The 24,740-nt window shown below is 33.8% G+C and overlaps 9 protein-coding genes across 9 annotated transcripts; 4 read left to right on the top strand and 5 right to left on the bottom strand.

Annotated features, from left to right (window-relative positions):
* Positions 1-967: 967 nt before the first annotated feature.
* Positions 968-2,041, top strand: NDAI0H04050 (DUF5341 domain-containing protein; the record flags this gene model as incomplete). The annotated part of the gene is made up of 1 exon (XM_003671773.1): positions 968-2,041. The coding sequence occupies one exon, from the start codon at positions 968-970 to the stop codon at positions 2,039-2,041; it is 1,074 nt and encodes a 357-aa protein (XP_003671821.1).
* A 3,829-nt stretch (positions 2,042-5,870) lies between these two features.
* Positions 5,871-6,686, bottom strand: NDAI0H04040 (uncharacterized protein; the record flags this gene model as incomplete). The annotated part of the gene is made up of 1 exon (XM_003671772.1): positions 5,871-6,686. The coding sequence occupies one exon, from the start codon at positions 6,684-6,686 to the stop codon at positions 5,871-5,873; it is 816 nt and encodes a 271-aa protein (XP_003671820.1).
* A 957-nt stretch (positions 6,687-7,643) lies between these two features.
* Positions 7,644-9,131, bottom strand: DLD3 (D-lactate dehydrogenase; the record flags this gene model as incomplete). The annotated part of the gene is made up of 1 exon (XM_003671771.1): positions 7,644-9,131. One exon carries the CDS (start codon positions 9,129-9,131, stop codon positions 7,644-7,646), a length of 1,488 nt encoding a protein of 495 aa, XP_003671819.1.
* Positions 9,132-11,089: 1,958 nt separating this feature from the next.
* On the top strand, positions 11,090-14,296 carry LRG1 (GTPase-activating protein LRG1; the record flags this gene model as incomplete). The annotated part of the gene is made up of 1 exon (XM_003671770.1): positions 11,090-14,296. One exon carries the CDS (start codon positions 11,090-11,092, stop codon positions 14,294-14,296), a length of 3,207 nt encoding a protein of 1,068 aa, XP_003671818.1.
* A 254-nt stretch (positions 14,297-14,550) lies between these two features.
* Positions 14,551-16,047, bottom strand: NDAI0H04010 (uncharacterized protein; the record flags this gene model as incomplete). Its single annotated transcript, XM_003671769.1, has 1 exon — positions 14,551-16,047. One exon carries the CDS (start codon positions 16,045-16,047, stop codon positions 14,551-14,553), a length of 1,497 nt encoding a protein of 498 aa, XP_003671817.1.
* Positions 16,048-17,176: 1,129 nt separating this feature from the next.
* On the bottom strand, positions 17,177-18,703 carry GUD1 (guanine deaminase; the record flags this gene model as incomplete). The annotated part of the gene is made up of 1 exon (XM_003671768.1): positions 17,177-18,703. The coding sequence occupies one exon, from the start codon at positions 18,701-18,703 to the stop codon at positions 17,177-17,179; it is 1,527 nt and encodes a 508-aa protein (XP_003671816.1).
* A 1,036-nt stretch (positions 18,704-19,739) lies between these two features.
* AIM6 (Aim6p) lies at positions 19,740-21,101 on the top strand (the record flags this gene model as incomplete). Its single annotated transcript, XM_003671767.1, has 1 exon — positions 19,740-21,101. The coding sequence occupies one exon, from the start codon at positions 19,740-19,742 to the stop codon at positions 21,099-21,101; it is 1,362 nt and encodes a 453-aa protein (XP_003671815.1).
* Positions 21,102-21,597: 496 nt separating this feature from the next.
* PHO13 (4-nitrophenylphosphatase) lies at positions 21,598-22,530 on the top strand (the record flags this gene model as incomplete). The annotated part of the gene is made up of 1 exon (XM_003671766.1): positions 21,598-22,530. The coding sequence occupies one exon, from the start codon at positions 21,598-21,600 to the stop codon at positions 22,528-22,530; it is 933 nt and encodes a 310-aa protein (XP_003671814.1).
* A 234-nt stretch (positions 22,531-22,764) lies between these two features.
* YPD1 (Ypd1p) lies at positions 22,765-23,307 on the bottom strand (the record flags this gene model as incomplete). The annotated part of the gene is made up of 1 exon (XM_003671765.1): positions 22,765-23,307. The coding sequence occupies one exon, from the start codon at positions 23,305-23,307 to the stop codon at positions 22,765-22,767; it is 543 nt and encodes a 180-aa protein (XP_003671813.1).
* Between the last annotated feature and the right edge of the window lie 1,433 nt (positions 23,308-24,740).

The raw sequence follows: 24,740 nt of genomic DNA, 5'->3' as shown, positions 1-24,740 counted from the left end.
ATACCTTTGAAAGGGCTTTCTAGGACATGGTAGACAGCATTTAATTTAATGCAAATTCAACCAGCATCGAACAACCATTCATCAGGGAGGCCAAAATATCCCACGTTAAGTTTGGTTGATGCAAATGCAACCATCATATAACATACGATTGAACAAAAATAGGCAACCAGGAAGAAGAATTCTCGAGATTAAACAGCCAATCCATCTACATAGACTGTTTTGGAAGATTGTCAAGAGACAATTCCCTCATTTCGCTGCTATTCGTTTACATATTAAGTTTTATATCATTAAATTTTTGGAAAAAGCAGAGAAACAAAGCGCGAATTTTAGCATAGAAAGACGGGCCATGGTGTGACACTATATTTTCCGTAAGGACCGTGTACGTAGGATCGAGTCGGTTATATATTTGGTCGGAATTGATAAAATAAGGTTACTGAGCGACGTAAGTATTTGAATAGGCTACGTTAATTTAACAGAAGTTGATATAATGACGTAATTGAAGGCAACCATTCTCCGCTGTTACCATTAACTATTACGCGTCCTTCATGCGAGCCTTCGTTTGTTGGCTTTTTATATTGAGTTATTTCTTTTTGCTATTGATGATGGAAAATCGCCTGAGCATTACTGAACATTAGTAGTGGCAGGTACGCAGATCTTGAAATATTCGCATGTGTTCCTCGAGAAGTTCTACGTACGTACCCGGTGACCTGCCCATAGTTGAGCTCAGAAATGAGAGAGGTGGGCAGCCCTGATTCTACTAGAATGGTTCATCAGATAAGATATTACAGTTTCTTCGTCGAATATACACTCCTGTTCAGTAACGTAAATGAAGTAATATAATATTCAATGATTTCCTAATGGTATATAAACTGCTAATTTATAACATTATTTTTTTTCTTTTTTAGCTGAAAGTAAGTGACTTAATTCTAATTATTGTGGTGAAAAAAAATCACTCATTTGAAGAACAATGAAGAACGAAGCTAACGACAGAAGAAGAAAGTGTCTAAAACTAGGTGTAAAATTTTTGATCATTTTTTTATTCGTGTTCACTTTTCTATGTATTAAGCATTTTTTGACAGTGAACAATGAAAACTCTTTAAGTACCATTCCAGTAACTTCGAGTGCGGTTGCTTTGAACGATAATCGACTTTCTCCAAGGGGTCATTGGAACTGGATTGCTAATGCTGCTGTTTCCGGGTTCTTAATATCTGCGGCTGGTCTGATGGGTGGCTGGGCGATAAACGTTTGTGTTGCTCCTGCTAACCCAGCTTGTTGGGTGACTGCTGGTACAACCTTGGTACTAGGAGCTATTGGTGCAGTGTTCGCTACTGCCGCTGGTAGACCAGGCAATGGTTGGACAAGTGCAAATACAAAACGTGATGTCAGCTCGGTGGAATATCAGGGGTTTATTTACACCAAGATTTCTCATGAAAATCAAAGTACAATAGCAACAGCGTTAGAACGTTCCAATTATACCCTAGATGCAATTTGGGTTGTTACTCCAAACACTACAAATCATTTATTACTGAAACGTGATGGATCTGATGGAGATGCTATGCATGTTTTGCAATGGTCGACACCAATGGGGAACCATGTTGGGATACACTTAGATGGTGATCTTCAAACGATGGTTAATGATATAGTTGCAGATAGTGCTCCAGGAAGTTTAGAATCCACTTTGAGATATACGAAAACTTATAATCACACTAAGCGTTACAATAATTTTGATGCGAAATGGGTTTCTTATGGTTGGGATAATGGTAACTCTGATTTAGCCAAAATTGCCATGGAAGATCGTCCTTTAGAAGAAGAAGAGTATGATAAGAATCTGTATACAGAGTTCAACAATATGCCTGCATGGAAGTACTGCTGGGCGGTCACAGATAACCCGCATCCTGGTCAAGGTGAAGGATATGATGACATTGGTAAAGAAAATGTTATGCATGGTGAACTTTACTTCAATACCTTCGGTGGCATCGATAATTATTGTAACGATAGTAAGGATGGCGCTCAATGCCCTGATGATGCCTGTGATATATAATTTCCTGATATGGGGGTTCTAGTATTATTTCCTTTAAATATCCTAGCCCGAAACGAATACTGTACTTTTTTATACTTTGTAATTAAAACACAATTAGTGTTTCAGTGTTGAATATTGTTAAGGTAGATATATTGCGTTAATAAATGATGGATAATAGGGTTACTGATGTCTTTTTTGAATAGTTTTTGGAAGCATTGACAAACATTTTACATGGAAAAGAGAATGTACTAGTACTGAAGTCATAATCATTTGATTTATAACAAAAGATATAAAATCTAATGCAAAGAGAAAATAAACTAAAGTCTGTTCAGTTTATGTACAAAATAAAATGAATAAAGATTCTTTAAATCTTCAAGAGTAATTGATTTGTAGAATCTACTACTAATGTAAAGCTTACTACGTCAAATATTACATTCTGGTCTCTCATCAAATGGCCCCCCGTCGATATACTTCGAGCCAATAACTTAAACTTGCAATAAATCTATCGCAAAAAATAAATTTCGCAAGACATCTCATTAATGTTTTCTGAAGATAGCATGTAAATTAATGTAATATTAAACGAACTTTGAAACAAATTTTCAATAATGTCACTAAAAATTGCAACTTTATTTGATATTTTACAGTAGCTATTTAGTATAGTAGACTAGTTTCTCATATTAATGAATGCAATATCTAATAAAATCCCGCCAGAAGGGCCAACATTTCACCGAATATGGAGGCAGTTAAATTGTACACCATTTTCATTGCCGAATTTTCAAATTGAACAGAAAAGTTATCCGTAGAATAGTAGCTGCTGAATTTAATATGTAGAAAAAACTGCGGAGAAAGCGGTTGAGTTATTGCTGGTGATCATTATGGTATATCTACTAGCATTGTTATGAATAACGTGCTTGAGTATTTGATGAGTTTCGAATCAATGACAGCCTGAGTTCATGGTTACGACGGGTAACAGAAAAGGCGTTTCCAAGTGAAAAATATTTCCACTGTATAGGAAAAGAATAATATTAAGAAAGTATGTCTTTAATAGAGAGAACGTCTCTTAATATCTAACTTAGTTTATATTATATTTATAAAGTAAGTAATTCAACCAGATTAAACCTACATGAATGTAAAGCTTGCTATGTCCGTAGAAAATAATACCGAACAACCGAGTCGCTCCGATGGTTGGCCGAACCATGGATAACCCGTATTGAAAGACTTATAACAAACAGGCTTGGATACAGTGTAGTAATGCTAACATTATGACGATGTTAGATGTACTTGACTTTTCTATTGGTAATTCGGTTACGCTCCGTTATTTTATATACCAAGCAGAGAGGACACCAAGACGAAAACCCAAAGGTTCTGTGATTGGGAATGTTCTCTGATGTAGCTTCGGTTGCAAAGTTATCTAACATTAGTATTCTTGAAAATATCGTCAACCTTGGTACGTCAGATATGAGGGCAATACGCATTAATACGATCTCGTTGTATTCACGAGGATATAACTAGTGTTCGGCTAATACTATTCCATCCTTAGATTCTTCACCTTAGGTGTGGTTTGTATAATAACTAAATTAACCTCATTTTAACAACTAGTTAACATTTAGAGTGAAATAGAATCATAAAAACTGCATTGACCATTTCTAATCTTTCATAATTAATAGAACACCGGACAGTAAATGACCTTATACTTATATGCACGGTATCAGATCTAAAAAAGATGCTACCACATGTGGTAGTATCGCAGCATTACATTTACCTGTTAACAGGCCAGCGGTGGGAGTTCCCAAGGAGTTCCATGAATCCCTAAAATTACGTTGGCATTATGGTAATTTTTATCTCGACGTACTATACGAACTCCGGCGGTTTCCCACACCGTAACTACTCGGGCGGTTTTTTTGCTGGCTGCAATATTCCTTTCCTATATATCCCTCATAAAAATAGAAAGGTTGTTTTGGTGTGTCTTGTATATATACTCGTTAAGAGGAAAGCATCGAGAGGTAAACGCAAACTTTACTGGTGCTGTTTTCTATGTTACCCCCCCCCCCCCTCGTCAATCGGCGTCAATTTTGTGGCATTGGTATAACCATCAAAAGAGAGAAGCTTAAAAGGGTACATAGATGCGTTATTCAATTGGTTTTTTACTCCTACTAGCACCTATAATTCTACTTTGGAAATTATCCACACCAACTTTCCCATGGGCTCAAATCTCTGGGTGAACATGTTAACCATTTCCTTAGATTTGACAGGTTATTCCGCATATAAAACATATCAAGCATGTCCACAAGCCATTATTAAAGAAATAGGTGCTCACCCAAGCAAATGCTGGTCTGGCTCACAGGAAGAACGTGCATGTTTCCAGCGGGCCATGACTTTATTGGGATCTTCCGGGGTGACTTCGTCTGTATGGAATGCCGGTTCTCAACTGGGGTGGATTAGTTTCGCTTCCAAAGCTACTAAATGAGTATTTACTTAACTTATATAGACGTGTATCCAAATTTATGTTGTAACTATCAGAAACTTTCGTAACAACAGTCTATTGATGGATTTTATGGTCCATTATCTTCCTTCCCTTAGTTCGGGCCTCCCTCTTTCAAAATTCCTTCTATGGTGGAAGGAAATGCTATAATTGCTTAGACATTATTATGAAAAACATCATACACTCATTTCTTCCCATTGTTTGAAAATAAAAAGTGTTTTCTGTTGCAAAAAACTATTAAAATTTATGGAACTCATTGGGGCAACACGGTAAATACACTATCGCTAACGCAATTTATGTGCTCGAGATCGATAATACATCCGTCACCCCTTTTTCTATCTAATATATAGTATATTATTGTATACAAAAGTAATATTAATATTTTAATGATTTAATAATAAAAAATAAAAATAAAGATAAAAAATTCATTTTGGTTGATTTAAATAAAATCTTTGATGAACTTTGTTAATAAAAGACTTGTTTTTTTCCCAAGTTACAGATAACAAGAACTGTAGCAGATTGTAATAAATTCTTTAACTCTCTGTAAAACTTTCTTTGATTATTTATCTTCCGAATATCATACTACGAGGAGTGTGTAGATCACAGCAAAGTGATCTTGGTGTTATAATACGAAAAATATCTACTTTTCACTCTTTTCCTTTTGTTTTGACAGTGTATCACACATTTCTGGTCTTTTCTTTTTATCTCAACAAGAAGCTAAGCTGTAGCTGATAGAAACAGGGAATATCTTACAGCTGTATTGCCGGAAGAGAAAGCTATGACCGGACCATAACAGATTTGCTCAGCTTCACCTATTACTTCTGAATCCCTGTCTCAGATAATGATTCGCGGTTAAGATAGTGTTATCAGACCGGCCTTCTAATCAATCCCTTTGGAAAATTCTTACCTGCTGGAAAGTTTAATAGCTTTTTAGTAACAATATACTGACCTTTCAATGCTACTGACATATTCGAAGGAGCTAATGTTGGCAAAATGGCATGCTGCCGTTTATTTTGAGCAAACTGCTATTATATTACATGCGAGGAGCTTATTTAATAGCAGCGTAGCAGACTATCGCCAAAAAACGAATTGCCCTCCATCTTGCTTCATAAAGCTTTTCCACTGCCAAAAGTGCCGATAGTACTAGTTCTTCAATTAAAATAGCATCAAGATATAATTTAATTAAAAGTAGACTTGATACAATGATAAATTCAAAAATGGGGACGATGACTTGATCGAAAAGTGCTTAGTAGTACGATAAAAAAATGAAAACTTGTTGAAGACATAAAAACGCATCGATGGCTAGGCGAAAAAAACTACAGTACTACCTTTTTGTTATTCGTCATATATTTCTAAGCACCTAAATTTTCATTTTGCAGCACCATGACTGGTACGGTACTTTTTGCGAATTAAGTCAATTAACTTTGGTAAGTTTCTTACCATGACCGCTAAGACAAATATTTCCACAATACCGTGTACTACAATTAATATATCATCCTGACAAGATCCACCAGGCAGATCTTTATATTTGACGCCGCATGAATTATATGCGTTCTCTATTTGGGTAGCCCTACCAAATATAATGCCATCTGCAATAACGAAAGCCGCCCACCACCCGGTTTTTACCCAAATTGGCAAAGGTCTAGTGAAATATCCGAATAGTTTCTTAATACCTGCTAATGCATAGGTGTACAACATAAATGCACCTTTTTCCAGAAACGAAACAAGTGGGTTAGGATATTTCTTGTCTGAGCGATTTAAATTAGGAATGAAAGCGATTAATTTTGGTAAGTACCATCCTATGAATCCTATCAATGAATTCTGCAAAATACTCTTGACGGTAGCTGTTGTATCATCTTTGCAAGAACCAACAGGGGCATATTTATGATTAAGCATGCATGACCTACATGCATTCTCAATATATGTAACCATATCAATTAAACTGCCGTCGCCAGCAACTAAAGCTTCCCACCAAACTAACTTTACTGTAATTGGCTCCGGTACATTGAAGTAAGCGATTACCGACCGGATTGATGTCATAAAATATGCAAAATATGGAAATGTTCGTTTTTCTAGAATTGAAACGGATGAATTAGAGTCTTTTTCCTCTTGCACCTGCAGCATATCGGCTAGTGATGCTACGGCTAACAAAGCTGTAAGACTATAAGGTGTTAACAGGTTCATAGCAATGGTATACTAAATGATAGCTTCAATACTTGATTTATCTGGATAACATGAAGTAATTGTTTCGAGACGTTTAAACTAGAAGGCGTTACTTACTTTATCAATATCGAACGAAAATAACCCCAATATGGTTTTTTTGGCTATTGTTGTTGTTAATAGCAGTAGCAGATTCTCCGCGCATTTTCCTTAGGAAAAGCTGCGTAGGTCTATCTATTTAATGAAAATTCGAGCTATTTTTGGGCGGAAATATGTCAACTCTTAGAAACTCCTCAACGGAGTTCTGGATCTTCCTTTTTTTCCGTAGCCAAGAATTCTTGATAAACGTACATCTTCAGAACATTTACATATATTAATAGCCAGACGGGAATTCTTAATAGCTGTGATATTAACAGGATATATACTGCTGTCTTATCATGCAAGTTATGTCGTTTCTGTCCAACTGGTTTTTTCAAGGAAGAAAAGGACCTTTGGATATTGAGTGAGATGTCTAGGAAAAAAAAAAAGTAAAGTACATAGCCACTGGACGGTATTTGTGATCACCTAACGAATATCCTATCCAAAAAATCTTTCTTCGTTTGGAGCGGGAAGCGACATGTCTTTGTTATCATATTCTGCGGTGATAGTGAGTCATTATTATTAGATATATGGATTATTAAACTCTCAATTTATAACCCATTTATTAACCTCGAACTACAAGCATATTTTTACTCGAAGATTAGCTATCAGCATGGTGATATATTCCATGATATACACAATTTTATGGTAAATAAATTATTATAGTTTATGCTATAAATTATCTATAATTTGACAGTTTTATCGTTATTTAGGATTTTTATCTTAGTCTATGAAAACATTGATCTAACATTACAAATATGAATGTGAACAGTTGAGAATAGCGTTAAATAGTGTTGGAAAAATATAGTAGATGGAAGATGTGTCCCATTGTTGTCATTTTCCTCAAACATATTTGTATGGGTTTAAAATACCATTTGGATCATAATGGTTTTTAATATCTTTCATAAATCTTAATTCAATCTCACTTCTTGAATAATGTAGATGTCCCTTCTTATGGAAACCAACGCCATGTTCTGCACTAATAGAACCTTTCTTTAATGCTATATATTCGTAGACAAATGGTTCTAATAAATCTTCTAATTCTTTGGTGAAATGTCTTACTGCAATATTTAAATGAATATTACCATCACCAACATGACCATAACCAACAGATTTGACAACAGGTTTTGGAGCATCCCCAATCATACTAGCGTCATTTAATCTTTTAGTGACCGCTTCAGAGACAGAGTACAAATCTTTCAATTGTAGGGACATATCATATTTATACATACCACCGTAGGAGTTACAAGCAGTTGGAACCGATTTTCTCCAAGTCCAGAACAAATTATATTCATCCAAATCTTTGGCCATTTTACCCTCTGCGATCAATTTAGTTTCCAAGGCACTTGATAAGAATGCTTCTAATTTTTCGTCATCATGTCTCTTGTTAGAACCAGAAGTTTCGATCAATACATAAAATCCATGACTATTGACTAATGGGAAAGGTTTACCCATATATTCGATGGTACATTCAATGGAACCGCGATCCATGAATTCAAAAGCGGATAAAACTTCAGACAATTCATTTTTAGCCTTAATGAATAATTTTTGAACAGTTTCAAAACTATCGATACCAATCAATACAGCGTTTAATGCCTTTGGTCTGGCAGCAGCTTGAATGGAGACACCAGTGATGACACCGATGGTACCTTCAGCACCGATGAATAATTGTTTTAAATCATAACCAGTGTTATCCTTTCTTAAGGCGTTAATGTTACTGATAATTTCCCCATTTGGTAAGACGACTTCCAACCCTAAGACTGTACCATGGAGGGATCCATATCTGACGAAATTCAACCCACCAGCGTTAGTAGAAACGACACCCCCGACTTGACAATTATTTCTTGATGGTAAATCTAATGGGAAGATATGATTATTTTCACGTAAGAATTGATGAGCATCACGCATGACGACACCGGCGTCACATTTGAAAGTCCCGCTGACAGGGTCAAAGTCTCTAATTTTGTTCATGTTTTTCAATGATAGGATAATTTCATCGAATACAGGTACAGATGCACCGACTAAATCAGTGTTACCACCTTGTGGGACGACAGCTAATTTATTATCATTACAGTATTTCATAATTTTGGCTATTTTATCTGTGGATTTTGGTAAAAGTACTAGATTAGATTGACCTCTATATTTTTTCATCCAATCTTGATTGAATGAAGCTAATTCTTCAGAGTTGGAAGATTCTAAGATTTCGTCGAAATCTAAGAATGAACGGAAATATTGTACATCATCCTTTGTTGGAACTTTGAAGGATGGATTTCTCTTAACTTTTGGATAAGCTTCAGCGGTTAATTGAGCTACAGGTAGAACTTTGGTCATTGTTGTGGGTTGGTGTGATAGATATTACATTAAGTATGAGGAACATCACATTTAAATGTGAAGAATAAAGGAAAGAGCATAAGATGATAGCAATTTATATATATATATATATATATACACGTAAACGTGCATGTTGACTTCTTCGAGATTTAAGGTGACACTCACTCGACCTGCAGGTATCACGCCCCATTTTCAAGATAAAGAAAGAGATTGAAAGATCAGATCAGATCAAAGTAGTAACCAACTTTACAGAGCCGCGGTCAATTCGTGACCCATCCATGTCTTTCTGGTTTTGCCCAGGGCAAGTTGAAGTGAAGTGAAGTGAAGTGAAGTGACTGACGCGACGGAGCAGCAGGAAGTCCCAGCGGGAGGGAAAACTGTGGGAGTTGGCAGTCTTGTCGGAATCTCAAACTGGAAAAGAAACGTGCCGGAACGACAGCAATGGCAGACATCCCGGTGCACGTGACTGTAGGAGAAAACTGAGATTGGGTCGGAACGTTCCCCTCCCCCCCCGATTTGTTCCGGTCAACACTTAACGACAGTTTCCGAAAAGAAAGGAATGGAATGTGCAGCGAAACGGCTTTAAAATCCGAGAAGCTCCCCTAAGACACATTTCTCCCTACAGAGTTATCTCAGTGGAGCAGGTATACTATAGTACGGCTAAAAAGCCGGTATGAATGGTTAATACTGTATCTCACCAATGCATAACACAGCTCAGCTCACAGCTCGGTTCACCTAAAGTCAAAGAACAAAACGTTGGTTCGAGATACTCATCTGAGATAACATTTTTACAACAACATCGTAGCATTAATTCGAATCTCCCGCGTTCTTGACAATTCTTAATTCTTGATTCACGATTTATAATATTGAAGGATTGTTGGATGGGTTCATCGTAATGAGAAACGAGGGCGAGTGGCCATCTCTTGACGAGACTCTCTTCTCTCACTTAGAAAGGCAAGGCAATCGGCAACTGTTGCTTCTCACCTGGGAATTAGACAAAGCTCGGGGTAGAAGAACAAAATTTTGCATTAGTACAAGATCTTCAGATGAAGTTCGTCAATTTTTACATTCCAACGAAACCTCTTCTTAAGCATTCAGGAGGTCTTTTATAGATGAATGTAACTCTACAGCATTTAAAAAAAATATAGAAGTATTGGACGCATGTCACTTTTTTCTGCAAGATGATCAGGAACCAAAATACTCAGGGGGAAGTTGTGACAAGTTCAATATCAAAAAATAATTAATTTGTTGATCCTTATATAACTTCACTGTTTAGTATGAAATAAGTTACCTGGGTTATGGTTCTGAAACACATTGAAGACTCATTTTCGGAACCACACGTCGACTCTACAAGGTGTAATTTGATTTATGAGGCCTTTTTTTTTGTTGTATAAATATTGAGAAAAATGTCACTGTCGTTTTAATAACTGTTACCCGGCCTGACCGCCTGTAAATCACCCGCGTAAGGATTTGCGGGTAGAAAAATACAGATTGTCTTTGAAAATGAAATAAAAGAAAGTTAAACAGGCAATAGCAAATTGATTTAACAAACATGTATTTGATCTGTACACTTATCACTATCCTCTACTTTAAAGAACATATAATTGTAGTTGCTATTATTTATTTTCGTTGAAATACCTGTCCATTATATTCAAAAAACACAAACTCTATTTAACATACACGATATACCTAACTAGAGGGTGGCCTCAATCTCGTCCCTCTATTGTTTTAAAACTATTATCAAAACAGCAAACTTCGTTTTATTCGTCCATTCCTTTAACAAAAACTCAAAGATATAGCATATATCCATTCCATTCATTTACTTATTTATTTATTTATTTATTTTCCAATATTGTCCACTCCTTTACGATAAACTAGAAGCAATTTCTTACACATTTACATTAATTCTTTCCATTCCTAAAAATCTGAAACAAGATAAAAAAAAGACAACGTAAAATATGCCACACGCTAAAAATACATCATTACAAGAAAAAAGAAGAAACTCACAGCAAACTCAATTGATTAATACCCAAAGTTCAGGTTCAGTAGATATTAGGAAAATTTGTCATCGTTGTAAGAAACCTATATTCCCATCTAATAATAATAATAACAACAACAACAACAACAGCAACAAAAATAATAATAATAAATCAAACTCCGTATTAAAAGCTTTAGGTCATTATTACCATGAACACTGTTTCACGTGCCATGATTGTTCGACACTTTTAAAACCAAAATATTTTCCTTATAAAGATGAAACTTCTGATTCAAATGAAAAAATACTATTATGTCAATACCATTACTTTAAAAGAAATAATTTGTTATGTCATGTTTGTGATAACCCATTAAGAGGCCTTTATTTCACTGCATTCGGCGAAAGATATGACGAAGAACATTTTTCATGTATCATTTGTAAAACACCATGTGGTGTCAAGAAATGTTTTATGTTCAATGATCAATTATATTGTAAATATCATTTCTTAAAATATTTTTCTAAGCGTTGTAATGGTTGTCATTATCCGATATCAGATCAATATATAGAATTCCCAAGGGGGAACGACATTTATTGTTGGCATCCAGAATGTTACGGTATTCATAAATATTGGCATGTAGATTTATCAGCTGAAACATTAGGTTTGCCTGGATTACCAAAGACAAATTTTACTCCACCTATCGATGCTAATAATTTTCAACTTTTAGATACCAAACCAACCCCAATTGAATTGGAAAAACAAATGCAAGCTTTCAATTTCATATTAACTAAAACATGGACTACATTATATCGATTCGAAGAAGAAACTGCATCATGTATCTCTGATATGTTCCAATATCTTACAAGCCATAATCAATTGAAAGGTATAGATTCCACCGCTTTATTCGTTTTAAAAATTGAGTGTTTATTCAAAGCTTTAGATATGTTCGAAATCTGGAATCCCAAAATTGAAACGACAGCAGCAAAAAATATCGACATAAATGAGGGCGACAATATTGAGGAGGAAGAAACTGATAATGCAGATCATTCAAATAAATCCAAATCTTCTAAATATCCAAGAAACTTAACTACTAAAATTATGATTTATTTACAATTACTGAGGAAGTTAGGAACAGAATCTAAGACAGAAAAAGTTACATTATCATCATTCATGTCTGTAATTACAGGCTTAGCTCATTTCTTAAAGCTTATCACCCGCCATGCATTAAATGCAGCATTGGAAAGTGACAAAAAAAATCATTCTGCTAACGTATTGCTTAAATTTTTACGAGAAGTGGAAAAAAATGAATTGTTTGAAAGACAACCATTTTCGAATATACGTCTTTCAATTAACACTACCGATTGTTGTAAGTCTTGTAACAGATATATTCAAAAGGAATGTATCCAATTCCATGATTATAGGTGGCATCTTCAATGTTTCAAATGTTCATCATGTCATAAATTAATCAACGTAACTGACGTTACTGATACAACATATAATAAGGAACTAAATCGTACTCTTTGTTCTGATTGTTCAATTGATGATCCAGGATCAGTCCCTGGCTTTAAATTTGTTACAAAATTAAGTCAATTAATATTCCTTTTAAAAATCGCATTAATTAGATCTAAGGCTGTCATGGAGATCCAAATGAAAAGCAAAATAAGTAGGAAAAATATGGGAGACTTTGAAGATGATGTATTAATGCAACAAACCTATGTAAGAACTTTAAATGATATTAAAAGATTAAAATCAAGAAGAGAGAGCGTTAAAGTCTCTCGCAACAAACAAGAAGCCAGAAGATCTCGCATTATGGAAACTTCAGAAATTGATGTTGATAAATTAAATTTGCAAGACCAAAAAAGTTTGAAAATTACTGTCGAAACACCAAGTTCAAGTTCGAAAAACGTTGATAACAACTTCTCTGACAAGATGTTTGACAATACTAAGACATTGACATTGGATGATATTTCTAGAATTGTTGCAGCTGAACAAGCCAGAGAGTTAAGACCAAACGCATTTGCTCACTTTAAAAAGTTAAAAGATAATGATGAAGAGGAAATGTTGAATCCAACTTTACAAAAAAGTGGTATTTACTATTCAGAGTTAATGGATAACGAACTAGCTCTTCTTCAAATGATCAGTTTAGCATTGTTAAAGAATGACAGTCCACGTATTATTCGAGAACAAACATCATTGAATGATTTCTTTCCAACCAATTTAAAACATACAAAAGAACCACAACCCAGCAAATTTTGGTCAAAAATGAAAGTTATGTTGAGTAAGGAACAAAATAAAGCTGCTGTTCCGAATGTCGAAAAAGTTTTCGGTACTCCATTAGAGGTATTAGCTGAAAAATGGGGTGTCGAATCTGATCTTGGTATTGGACCAACTAAAGTTCGAATACCCATTATTGTTGATGAGTTGTTATCTACTCTTCGCAATATGGATATGTCAGTGGAAGGTATCTTTAGAAAAAATGGGAATATCCGTAAATTAAGGGAGATATCTAATGCTTTTGATTCCAATATTAATACTATTCCTGATTTATCAAAGGAAAATGTTATGTTATTATCAGCATTGTTGAAAAAATTTCTTAGGGAGTTGCCTGATCCATTACTAACCAGAAGGTTATATCAGTTATGGATCAATGCCGCAAAATGTGAATCAGAGTCTGATAAACGCCGTTCCTTCTTTTTGATATATTCAATGTTGCCAATATATAATAGGAACACTACAGAAGTATTGTTGTCATTCTTATATTGGACATCGTCATTTTCTCATATTGAGAACGAGATGGGTTCCAAAATGGATATTCATAATCTTTCTACAGTTATTGCACCTAATGTTTTATATGATCCTACAGAGAACTCAGTAGACATTGAAATGAAGAAACCGCTTGATACAAATATTGATAATTTTGCACAGAATGAAGGTGCCAGCCATTTTCTGGCAATCGAAGTTATTGATTTTCTAGTCATTCATAATGAAGAACTTTCGACGGTTCCAAAAATCTTAATCGACCTTTTACGTGAGATTCAATCGGCAGGTATTGATGATTTTATTTCGATCGAGAACTTTATTCAAGGAAAAATTAAAAAGAAATTATTGAATCTCTCAGACTTTACTGTGGCACAAGCTGTTCGAGTCAAGAATTCAACATCATTGGTTATTCAAAGTGCAACCGAAAAATGATTATTTAGGGGTTATTGTTACTCTTCTCTTTTATCTTTCCGATTAAACTCATGGACTCTCAACGGATTGATATTCTTGATAAAAATATATATGTCTATTTTTATTATCATATCTTTATGTAATGTAATAATATTATTATTGTAATTTTACAAAAAAAAAATGCTTACTTTTCTATCTTTATGCTATTATATGGCTCTGTAATTTTCTCTTCCAAAAGAGATTTGATGTTATATAGAGTACTCTGCGTTACGAACTTACTCTGGACGAGTGATTGGCCAAGTGTAAGGATGGTCCAATTGATCAAAACATTTATGTCTTACCAAATACTCTCTTAGGCTTTTTGGACCTCTAGACCCATATGGATATATTTCAGGTTGTGGGGCATCAGGACCCTCTAGATAATGCAATAACGGGGTGAATAATTTCCAGCTGACATCTAATTCGTCGTCTCTAACAAAATTCGAATGATCTCCTAATAAAGCATCTCTAATTAACGCTTCGTAGGCTTCGGGAATCCAGAAATTTTGGTATCTGCTTGAGTAAGTTAAATTTAAATCTGTTATTTGGGTAGCATTAGATAAACCCGGTGTTTTTGCGTTGAATTTCATGTAAACTGAAGGGTTTGGTTGAACTCTAATAACAAGTTCATTATTTGGGATATCTTTGAATACACCATTCTCGACTGATTTATATTGTAACCTAATCTCCACTTTACTATCGTTTAATGATTTACCAGCTCTCATGATTATTGGGACGTCTCGCCATTCTTCATTATCTATGTTGAAAGCGATGGCAGCATAAGTGACGCATTTAGAATTAGCTTGAACAGTTGGATCATCAAGATACGCCGAGTTTGTTCCATCTTCTGATTGACCATATTGACCAATAACAATATCATTGCGATTGAGCGGCTTAATAGCTTTTAATATTTTCACTTTTTCATCACGAACTGCTTCTGAATCGAATGACCTTGGAGTATCCATGGTTAATAATGTCAAGATTTGTAAAAGATGATTTTGCATAACGTCTCTAATTATACCAATGGAATCGAAATATCCGCCACGACCTTCAGTACCAAATGCTTCCTTGAATGAAATTTGTATACTTTGTAAATTTTCTTTATTCCATGAAGCATTTAGCAACGTATTACTGAATCTCATTTGGATTATATTTTTCACCAATTCTTTACCTAAATAATGATCAATTCTAAACAATTCCTCCTCTTTAAATAAGGGACTTAATGAGTTTTGTAAATTTCGGGATGATTCTAAATCATGACCAAATGGTTTTTCGACTATAATACGTGTAATGCCTTCTTCTGAGTAGACACATTTTTTGATTTGTTGAGCAACATCCAAAAACACGTTAGGAGGTAATGCTAAATAGAACAGACGATGTGGAATTTCTACCTTTGCATCACTTTCAAAGGTCTGCACTAAGGCATTCAAGGTATCGAAGCCTTCATCAGTATCATACGGGCCTGAAACGTAAGAGAGCATTTTAAAGAATTCCTCTTCCTTTTCATCATCCTGCGTACCATTAGGTTTCTTGAGATACTGTTTGATTCTTGTCTTTAAGTCGTCTATCGTCAATTGAGAACGTGCATAACCTATGATTTTGGTTGATTTATCTAGATATCCTTCTCTAAATAACCCAAATAAAGCAGGAAATGTTTTCTTTTTGGCTAAGTCACCTGATGCTCCAAAGATTGTTATAATTGTGTTTTTTTCAAAGATGACGTTTTTACTCATAATTACTATTTGCTCGGTTTGATGGTTAAAGAGATAATTGAAGTGAGATGTAGGTCAATGGTTCAATTGTAGTCAAAAAATTAAAAGATTGAATGACTTAAATAGATTCTTAAGTATATCGTGACAACAGTATACAGATTACTAAAACAAAAAATAGTGTGGTATTAATGTCTTGCATAGCAGTTCAAGGTGTAATGTGTCCACAATGGAATAAAAAATATCTGTCAAGATAGTTTTATTTTTCATATTTTTCAAGTTTTCCATTTTTTGACGTTTTTGACGTTTTTTTCGGGAATGGCTCGGATTACGTAACGTTCCTTCGAGGAAACACAGAACAGAAAATCGGAGTGTGGCGTCCCCTCAACTGTGGAGCCACCCCTACTTTTGTCAGCTGTGCACACTCTATTTTCCTTCAATAGATTTATTTTGAAATTCCAGAGAGAAATAATGTCTTATTGGAATTAAACCAGACTATGAAGTTACACAATTTTTTTGCTTTATTACCAAAATTCAATTAACAAAAAGATTGAGTTGGTAGATTGTTTGCGATAAAATCGTGTATAATAACGTTGTTAAATCTTTTCTAAAGGTAATTAGAGTTGAAAACCATATAGCATTTTGTTTAGGCTAGTATAAGACTAAACCATATGCTAGATCAACTATAAGTTTCACCCAGTCACAAATTTGAGTGATTGGAGCAGTTTTAGTATGACAATCTTGTGTCATAAATGCGGTATCATACAATATCTCGTATATACTTTCAAAAGTTTATTTAAGACAATTCTCATACATATTTTTTAGATACTTTATTGGTTTTATTGCATATGGGTAATTCAACAGCAAGAACATATTTATCGATTTTCGTTTATTTTTGATGTTGTTTATTATGTTTTTACAATAAACTCAAAAAGACAAAAAATAAAAAAGTTTGGAATTTTCCATTTTTCAAAATGTTGAAAAAAAATAAATGAAATTGCACTTTATTCATTTCCCAAAACCAATCAATATATTACACACAACATCAAATATAAACGCCATATCTATTGTTTTTATAAAATTACTTTTAAAAAATGCATTCATCTACTCTACCAAAAATTTACACCATGCCTCGTTTTTTTGGGTGGAGATATCATTTTATAGTTGTATGTGATAATTTTCCTCCGACCCAAACTGCCACAGTATTTCTATCATCACCAGTAAAAAACCATTTGGCTATTAGATCGTCAAAAGTTGATGTGGATAATAACTTTCTTGGATGTTGATTTTGAAGTACTTCGTTTCTTTCTGATCTTGAATTACCTGGTTTAGGATATTGCCAAGTAAAGATATCAACGTTAGAGGATTCTGTCTCTAAATCTATCAATTGACCATCAAATTGTTTACCAATTTCAAAACTTCCTAGTTTATCTTCCATATCTAATACTCTTGCACCTCCCATCGTAGCTAGATATAAGCATTCTGGAACAGACAATTCTACATCTTCGACACTTTCTGTGTTATCATAAGAAGTGTCAGTTGTTTTTGATGAATGCATGGCTAAATGTTTTGAAACTAAATGTGCATGACGAGCACTATTCAAAATACTACAAGAATAACCTGCAGAAACATCAGTGCCTAAACTTACTTTTATATTCTGGTTTAATAACCATTTAACGTTACATTCACCAGAAGTTAATGATGAATTTGAGATTGGACAATGAGATATTCCTGAATTTCTTTGTTTGATTAATGATGCCTCTTTGGGTGATAAATGGACGCAATGTGCCAAAATCGTCTTATTTGTTAGTAAATGGTATTTGTCATAGACATCAGTATAATTTTCACAATTGGGGAATAAAGATGAAACCCATTTAATCTCTCTTTTATTTTCAGAAAGATGTGTCTGAATATGTAAGTTATTATAAGCTTTAGAAATATTTGTTAATTGTAACATCAACTCATTAGAACAACTTGGTGCGAACCTTGGACTCAAAACTGGTAAAACTTGAGGATTTTTCAAATTGTTTTCCAAATAGTCTATCAATTCTATACTTGATTCAATGGATTGTTCTGTTGATTCAATATAATAAGGAGGTGAGTTTCTATCCATACATACTTTCCCAATGAGAGCTCTTTGATTTTTCTTCGAACATATTTTACTTAATAATTTTGTTGCTTCTAGGTCTATAGTTGCAAAATATGATGCTGTGGTGGTACCATGACTTAAAGTTCTTTGAACAATCTTATTATATACTTCTTCAGCGATGGTTAAGTTTTCTAATGATGCTTCTAAAGGGAAAGTATATATTTCCAACCAATCTAATAATGTTGAATTCCCAAATATTCCAGAATTAGGATATTGTGATGCATGGATATGGGTATCTATAAACCCAGGGAAGAAAAAGTTTGACATTTGATGTTTGTTAGCATATTTATTATCAGAAAATTCAATGATAATAATCTCTTGTTCAATCAATGATGGGTCATAAGATAAAGCAGCTGCTAGCGGATCTGAACAATCTTCTTTAATAAATTTGATTGTGCCAGATTCAGAGGCAGATAATGTTACACCAATAACAGTATTTTCTCTAATTCTGTATTCTCCCAGGACCGGAGTATCTATGAATGTTCCATAATAGACAATAAATTTGCTGAATTGAGTTTCTGGACTCACCATTATAGGAAGGATTATATTTCGATGTAAGTGTATGTTTATTATATCTATCCTTCAGTCTACGGAGTAAACGAAATGAAGTGATAATTGGAAGTTAGCGATGAACATGGGATGCCTCCACAAAAGAGAGAATCTTGGATATCTTTTGTAAGCCACTTTTATATATGAAATATTTAAAAATTATTTGCAGAAGGAATAATATGATGTCCAATTGTTATCAAGTGAATATTTTATCAGGTATCGTTCCTTATCGATAAAATGTGTTTCCCTCGAGGACTCCGAAAGGCAATTGTTATCAGCGCAGTGAAGCAAAAAAGGTTCGAAGAGATCCATCCGTAGTATTTATAACTAAAACACTATTGATGGTTAGTGAGCTTTCAAGTTTAATGGTCGCTTATATTCTTGCTGATAGTTGTTTATTACAATAATTATTCACTTCGTGAATGGAATAAAGAATGTATTGTTTAATGAACTTTTAGCAATTACTACGGAAAGAACTTTGCTGTTCTTACGTACAGCATTATTGCATATAGTCTTCTCGGAAATATGTAATGATATAGATATATTAGTGCTACCTAAGCCTAACAAGTTGATAGACACAAAAGAAAATATTTTAAAGATATCCTAAGCTCGTAATTTAATTTGGCTAAAATTTTCTGGGAACTCCACCAAAAAAACTTTCTTTTAACATCTTTTTCTCTAAGTTTACTGAATTTGGAAACTACCAATATTATATGATATCGTTATGTATCACTACGTAGTTCTATCGGATATCTAATAGGTCATAGATTATTGTTCTCTACTATTATTATGAGGTGTTTTGTTATTCGTACCTAGATAATAATAATAATAATAATAATAGAAGAGTATGGATCTCATTTCCTTTGTAAAGTAGCATCGCACGTAGGAAAACTAACTCGTTCTTAATATCAGATTAAAACGAAAGTGTAAGACATACAACTTGAAGGTTGTTCACTTATATTGTATAATTAGAGAGTCCAAATTATAAGAGAAGTGTCTAACTACAATTAGTAAAATAATGCCTACACAAAACCTCAGCTCCATGAGTGATCCAACCAAAAGAAGGCTGAAAGTCTCAAATGTTAGAAATAATATCACTGTGGGAGATATATTCTTTATGCTCTTACTCCCAACATTGGTATGGATGATATTTGGTAATTTCATATGTGATGACCTTTTATTCTATATCCCAACTTTTAGCTTCCAACTAAGGGGTCAAAGAAAGTTTTATAATAATATTGATAAAAATATTGGAATTTCAGGATCAGAATTCTTCAGCTATTTTGAAAAGGCTACGTTGGATCTGCTTGAGAAAGATTCACAAATGCCAAGGCGAGTTCTTAAAGAGCCTATTAAAGTATCATTGTTATATGATTTATTCGAAAAAAAGGTAATTAACTCCAATAAGTATGACGATATGTATGGTTGTTTACCAAATACAAAATCAATAGTAGCAAGATTGACCAAAGATGTTAATCCTATCCCAGTCCATTCTCATAATGATTATTGGAGGAAATTACCTCTATTTGAAGCATTAATGTATGGAGCTACAAGCGTTGAAGCTGATGTTTGGAATATGGAGACAAATCAAACATTACGTCAAGATTCAAAGTCAATTTGGGGGAGAAATTATACATTAGGAGTTGCTCATAATGAAGCATTTTTGGACTCATGTAATCAGAATTTATATTCACTTTATACTGGACCATTGTTAAAAATGTTAAATCAAGTAAATTGTGGGAACGATAAAGAAATTAAACATGGATTATTTTTCAATTCTCCTGAAACTACGCTATATTTTTATATTGATTTCAAATCAGATGATAACGTTTTGACGTATAATTTACTTATGAAAAAATATTTGGAGGATTTGATTAAAGCAGGTTATGTATCATATTATGACTTTGAGAAAAAGGCAATTACGTGGAATCCGATCACTGCAATCTTGACAGGAAATTATCCAAGAAATCTAACCGTATTGGACAATGGTCCATATGGTCAGGATCAGGGTCAGGATCATATTCAAGAGGGAAACGCTGAAACAATTAGAAAGGGTTATTATAATGACGATAAACGATATGTTTTCCTCGATGCTTTAATTCATGATTTAGGTAATTCGATTGTTGATAGTACTACGTCGATAACTGCTTCCTCTTCACTCTCTCAAATAAATTACAGTTGTTCTGGAAGTGGGGTTTTCGATGAACAGTGTGCAACTAATTTGATTAGTACTTGTCATAAAATGGGTCTAAAAACAAGAATCTGGGGTGTACCAAGTTGGCCTAGAAGTGCTGAAAGTGAGGCTTGGATAAAACATTCAAATGATTGGGGATCTGATTTTTTTAATACTGATAATTTGGAAGATGTATTCAACATTTAGTTGATTCCCAATGATTTTTTTCCGCTTAACTTTTTGTGTCCTTTCTCTCTTTTTTTAATCAATAGATTCAGTTAGCAGTTTTGTTTAAAAATATTCTTTGTATCCAACATGAATTAGTCTTTAACATTTATGGAACAATTGTCCAAACATTGTTGTTTGGTTTTCTGTTTTTCTGTCACTTTTGCATTTTTGTGTTCTTCTTCTTTTAATCTCCGTCGTTTCTTTGTTTGTTTTTATCTCCGTTCTCTGGCAGCTGTCACTTTTTTTTTTTTAACTCCGATTGTGGAAAATTATCTGGAAAATTGCTCGAAACAACTATTCATGACTACTATTATTAATTGAAGAGTGTAGTGCGGTTGTGAGACGAAGAGTATAAAAAACTGAATTATAATTGTATAATTGTGCTGACAAGTGATTGAAATTGAATCAACTTTTTATCTTTTTTTTTTTGCACGTCAATCAATACAATCTTGTAATAACAACATACGATAACAAGATGACATCAAGTACCACTGAACCAATCAAGATCACCTCTAAGGAGCAAGCTGAATGGTTCTTAAATCAATATGATACATTTTTATTTGATTGTGATGGTGTATTATGGTTAGGTACACATCTTTTACCAAGAACTAAAGAAATTTTAAATTATTTAACTGAATTAGGTAAAAAATTAATTTTTGTTACTAATAATTCTACAAAATCACGTTTAACGTATACGAAGAAATTTGCCTCATTTGGTATTAATGTTACAGAGGATCAAATTTTCACATCAGGTTATGCATCTGCAGTTTATGTTCGTGATTTTTTAAAATTACAACCTGGTAAGGATAAAATTTGGATATTTGGTGAAGCAGGTATTGGTGAAGAATTAGCCACAATGGGATTTGAATCTCTAGGTGGGATTGACACGAGATTAGATGAACCATTTGATGCTACTACCTCACCATTTTTGCAAAATGGACTTGATGACGATGTTAAATGTGTTATTGCTGGTTTAGATACTAAAGTTAATTATCATCGGTTAGCGATTACATTACAATATTTAAGAAAGACAGAATCTGTTCATTTTGTTGGTACTAATGTAGATTCTACGTTCCCACAAAAGGGTATGATTTTACCAGGAGCTGGATCTATGGTAGAATCTATTGCTACTTCATCAGGTAGAAGACCAAGTTATTGTGGTAAACCAAATGCTAATATGTTAAATACTATTATATCTGCCAAGAATTTAGAACGTTCAAAATGTTGTATGGTTGGAGATAGATTAAATACAGATATGAAATTTGGTGTTGAAGGTAAATTAGGTGGTACATTATTAGTCTTGAGTGGTATTGAGACAGAAGAAAGAGCTCTTGAGATTAATGAAGCATATCCAAGACCAAAATATTATATCGATACATTAGGTGATATTTTCGATTTGACTCATTAGCGCTCAGGGGGATAAAGTGAGGTAAGATAGGGTAGATAGATTATTTTTCTGTTTCAATGAACAAATGTTTTATTTAATGTTTTCTTAATGATTAAATTTTTATTTTTATTTTTATTTTTATTTTTATTCTTAGATTTTTAGAAAAAATAAGAAATATACTTAATAGTAAGTGAATAAAAAGATATGATAAATGTAGATATGAAATTGGTTATTTTTTGTTTTAAGGGAAACTGATCATGAACTTGTCGTACTAGCGAATAGATCAGTTTTATAATATTTGGACAAATCATTTATTGCCAATTTAAATTCCAATCTTGCTTGTCTTAACGCTTTTGTTATTAAAAGGATATATAATTTATTATCCTTATCGTTATTCTTATCAACAAGTTCATCATCGTTTGGTAGTGTTATGTCTTGGTTATCATCACACTCTGGTATAATAGTATCTTTAGGTAAACCTTTTAATAAATCCTTTTGATTAGGGAAATTATCTTCCAATTTTCTTCCCAAGTTTTGAATTCTTTCACAAACCCAAGCAATTCTTTGTAAACCTAGTGCAGCAGATGAACCCTTTAAGAAGTGCCCCAAACTATCTAACTGAGTTAAATCCTTTGTTGATTGTAAATGTTCTTCTATTTGATTAAATACAGTTTCAGCTTGATCAATATATTGAATGATTAATTGTTTAGAGAAATCTGGGTCATCATCATCCATGGATATTATTTCATTCAGTATAGTCCAATTAATTATATCTTGTGGTATAGAGTGAGGCATCATGTAATATAATATGCGATAGTGTTCTTAGATTGGTACTTAACAAAAAAAAAAATCAACTTCCCAGTGGTTATTGCAATGAAATATCTATAATTAGCGAGTGACTTTATTTGCTGTCTTTTGGAGAGGAGAGGAGAGGAGAGGAGAGGAGAGCGTAGTGGGATGTGAACTGTTAAGAGTGTTCGTTCTTGATAAGTCGTAAGAGTGTACGTATATGTGTTCTAGATGAGCAACGATATGATCGATCAAGTAAGCACACGAATAGTTGAAGATGTGAATAGGTCAGTTTCAGTTTCAGTTTCAGTTTCAGTCCCAACGGTTCAGCTTCAGTTGAGTCAATCAATCAATGCTCGTAAGTGAGGCTAAAAAGTATCTGTGTGCCAAGCGCTCCCTCCGGTAACACGACTTCCTTGCACTTGCTTGGCTCAAAGAAGAGAAGAGAAGAGAAGAGAAGAGGAAGGAAAGTGCCTTGTCTGTCTGTCTGTCCAGCCAGGCCTGGGATGGATTAGGATTAATGGAATGAAAAAGCAAGAATCGGGGGCGAAATTTTTAAGAAAAAGGTAGGATAGAAATCAAATTCTATGGGTTGAAAATAGGGTTGGTACATTCTGGTCATGAATTGGGGCAAGAATTGGAAAAAATGAAATAAATGAAATAATAGTAGTGGTAAACAAGATTTTATAATATTTTTGTATAGATTATATACTGTACATTTTTATTTAACTCATTTCCATTGATCTCTATTTCTTAGTACTTGCAGTAAGTCCTTAGGACCGCTATTAGAAGCAGTTCTCCTTCCTTACTAAGAAAAGGAGATCCAGCATTTTTTATTATCTGAACTTCCCCTAAAATTACTATTCCTATATGCGACTCCGTAGAGTCTATAATTATTTCGGTTTCCTCGAATATGTTAGGAAGTTTTGCTAAGTTATCTTTGAGAGAAGTTTTGATCTTGTTTCTAACCCTGATTACTTCGAGCTCAGGCTTTTGCGATTCCAGTTCTGGAACATGTAAACCAAAGCCATTTTTGAAAGTAGACTTGTCAATTGCACCGTATGAGTTCATAGCGTCTGCGAACCAGATGGAGCGTTCTTCAAAAACGTCACGTTCTACAACTTGATTAGTAGTAAAACTTAATATTGAGCAGCTTTTCTTCCCCATTTCTCTGACTCTTGACCAGGAACAAACAAAATTTGATGGATGGTAATCCCTTCAATAAGTTTGGGGGTTGTTTAATTGTTTTTTTTCAGTTTTTCAGAAGGATTATTTGAGTACGTCATTTTGTCCTCCCAAGTAGTACAGTGGTTACATATTGTCTTCTCAGCTGCATTATAAACCTTACAAAAGTTGTGGAATTTCATTGGAAATTTCTTCCTTATTTGTCATAATTAGTTCGGCAAATAATGTGAAGATGGATGACTGTAATTTTGAAGCTT

Source organism: Naumovozyma dairenensis, chromosome 8, assembly GCF_000227115.2.
Source record: "Naumovozyma dairenensis CBS 421 chromosome 8, complete genome".
Classification (NCBI taxonomy): Eukaryota; Fungi; Ascomycota; class Saccharomycetes; order Saccharomycetales; family Saccharomycetaceae; genus Naumovozyma; species Naumovozyma dairenensis.
The sequence above is the reverse complement of the archived record's forward strand: the minus strand, read 5'-3'. Positions and strand labels throughout refer to the sequence as shown.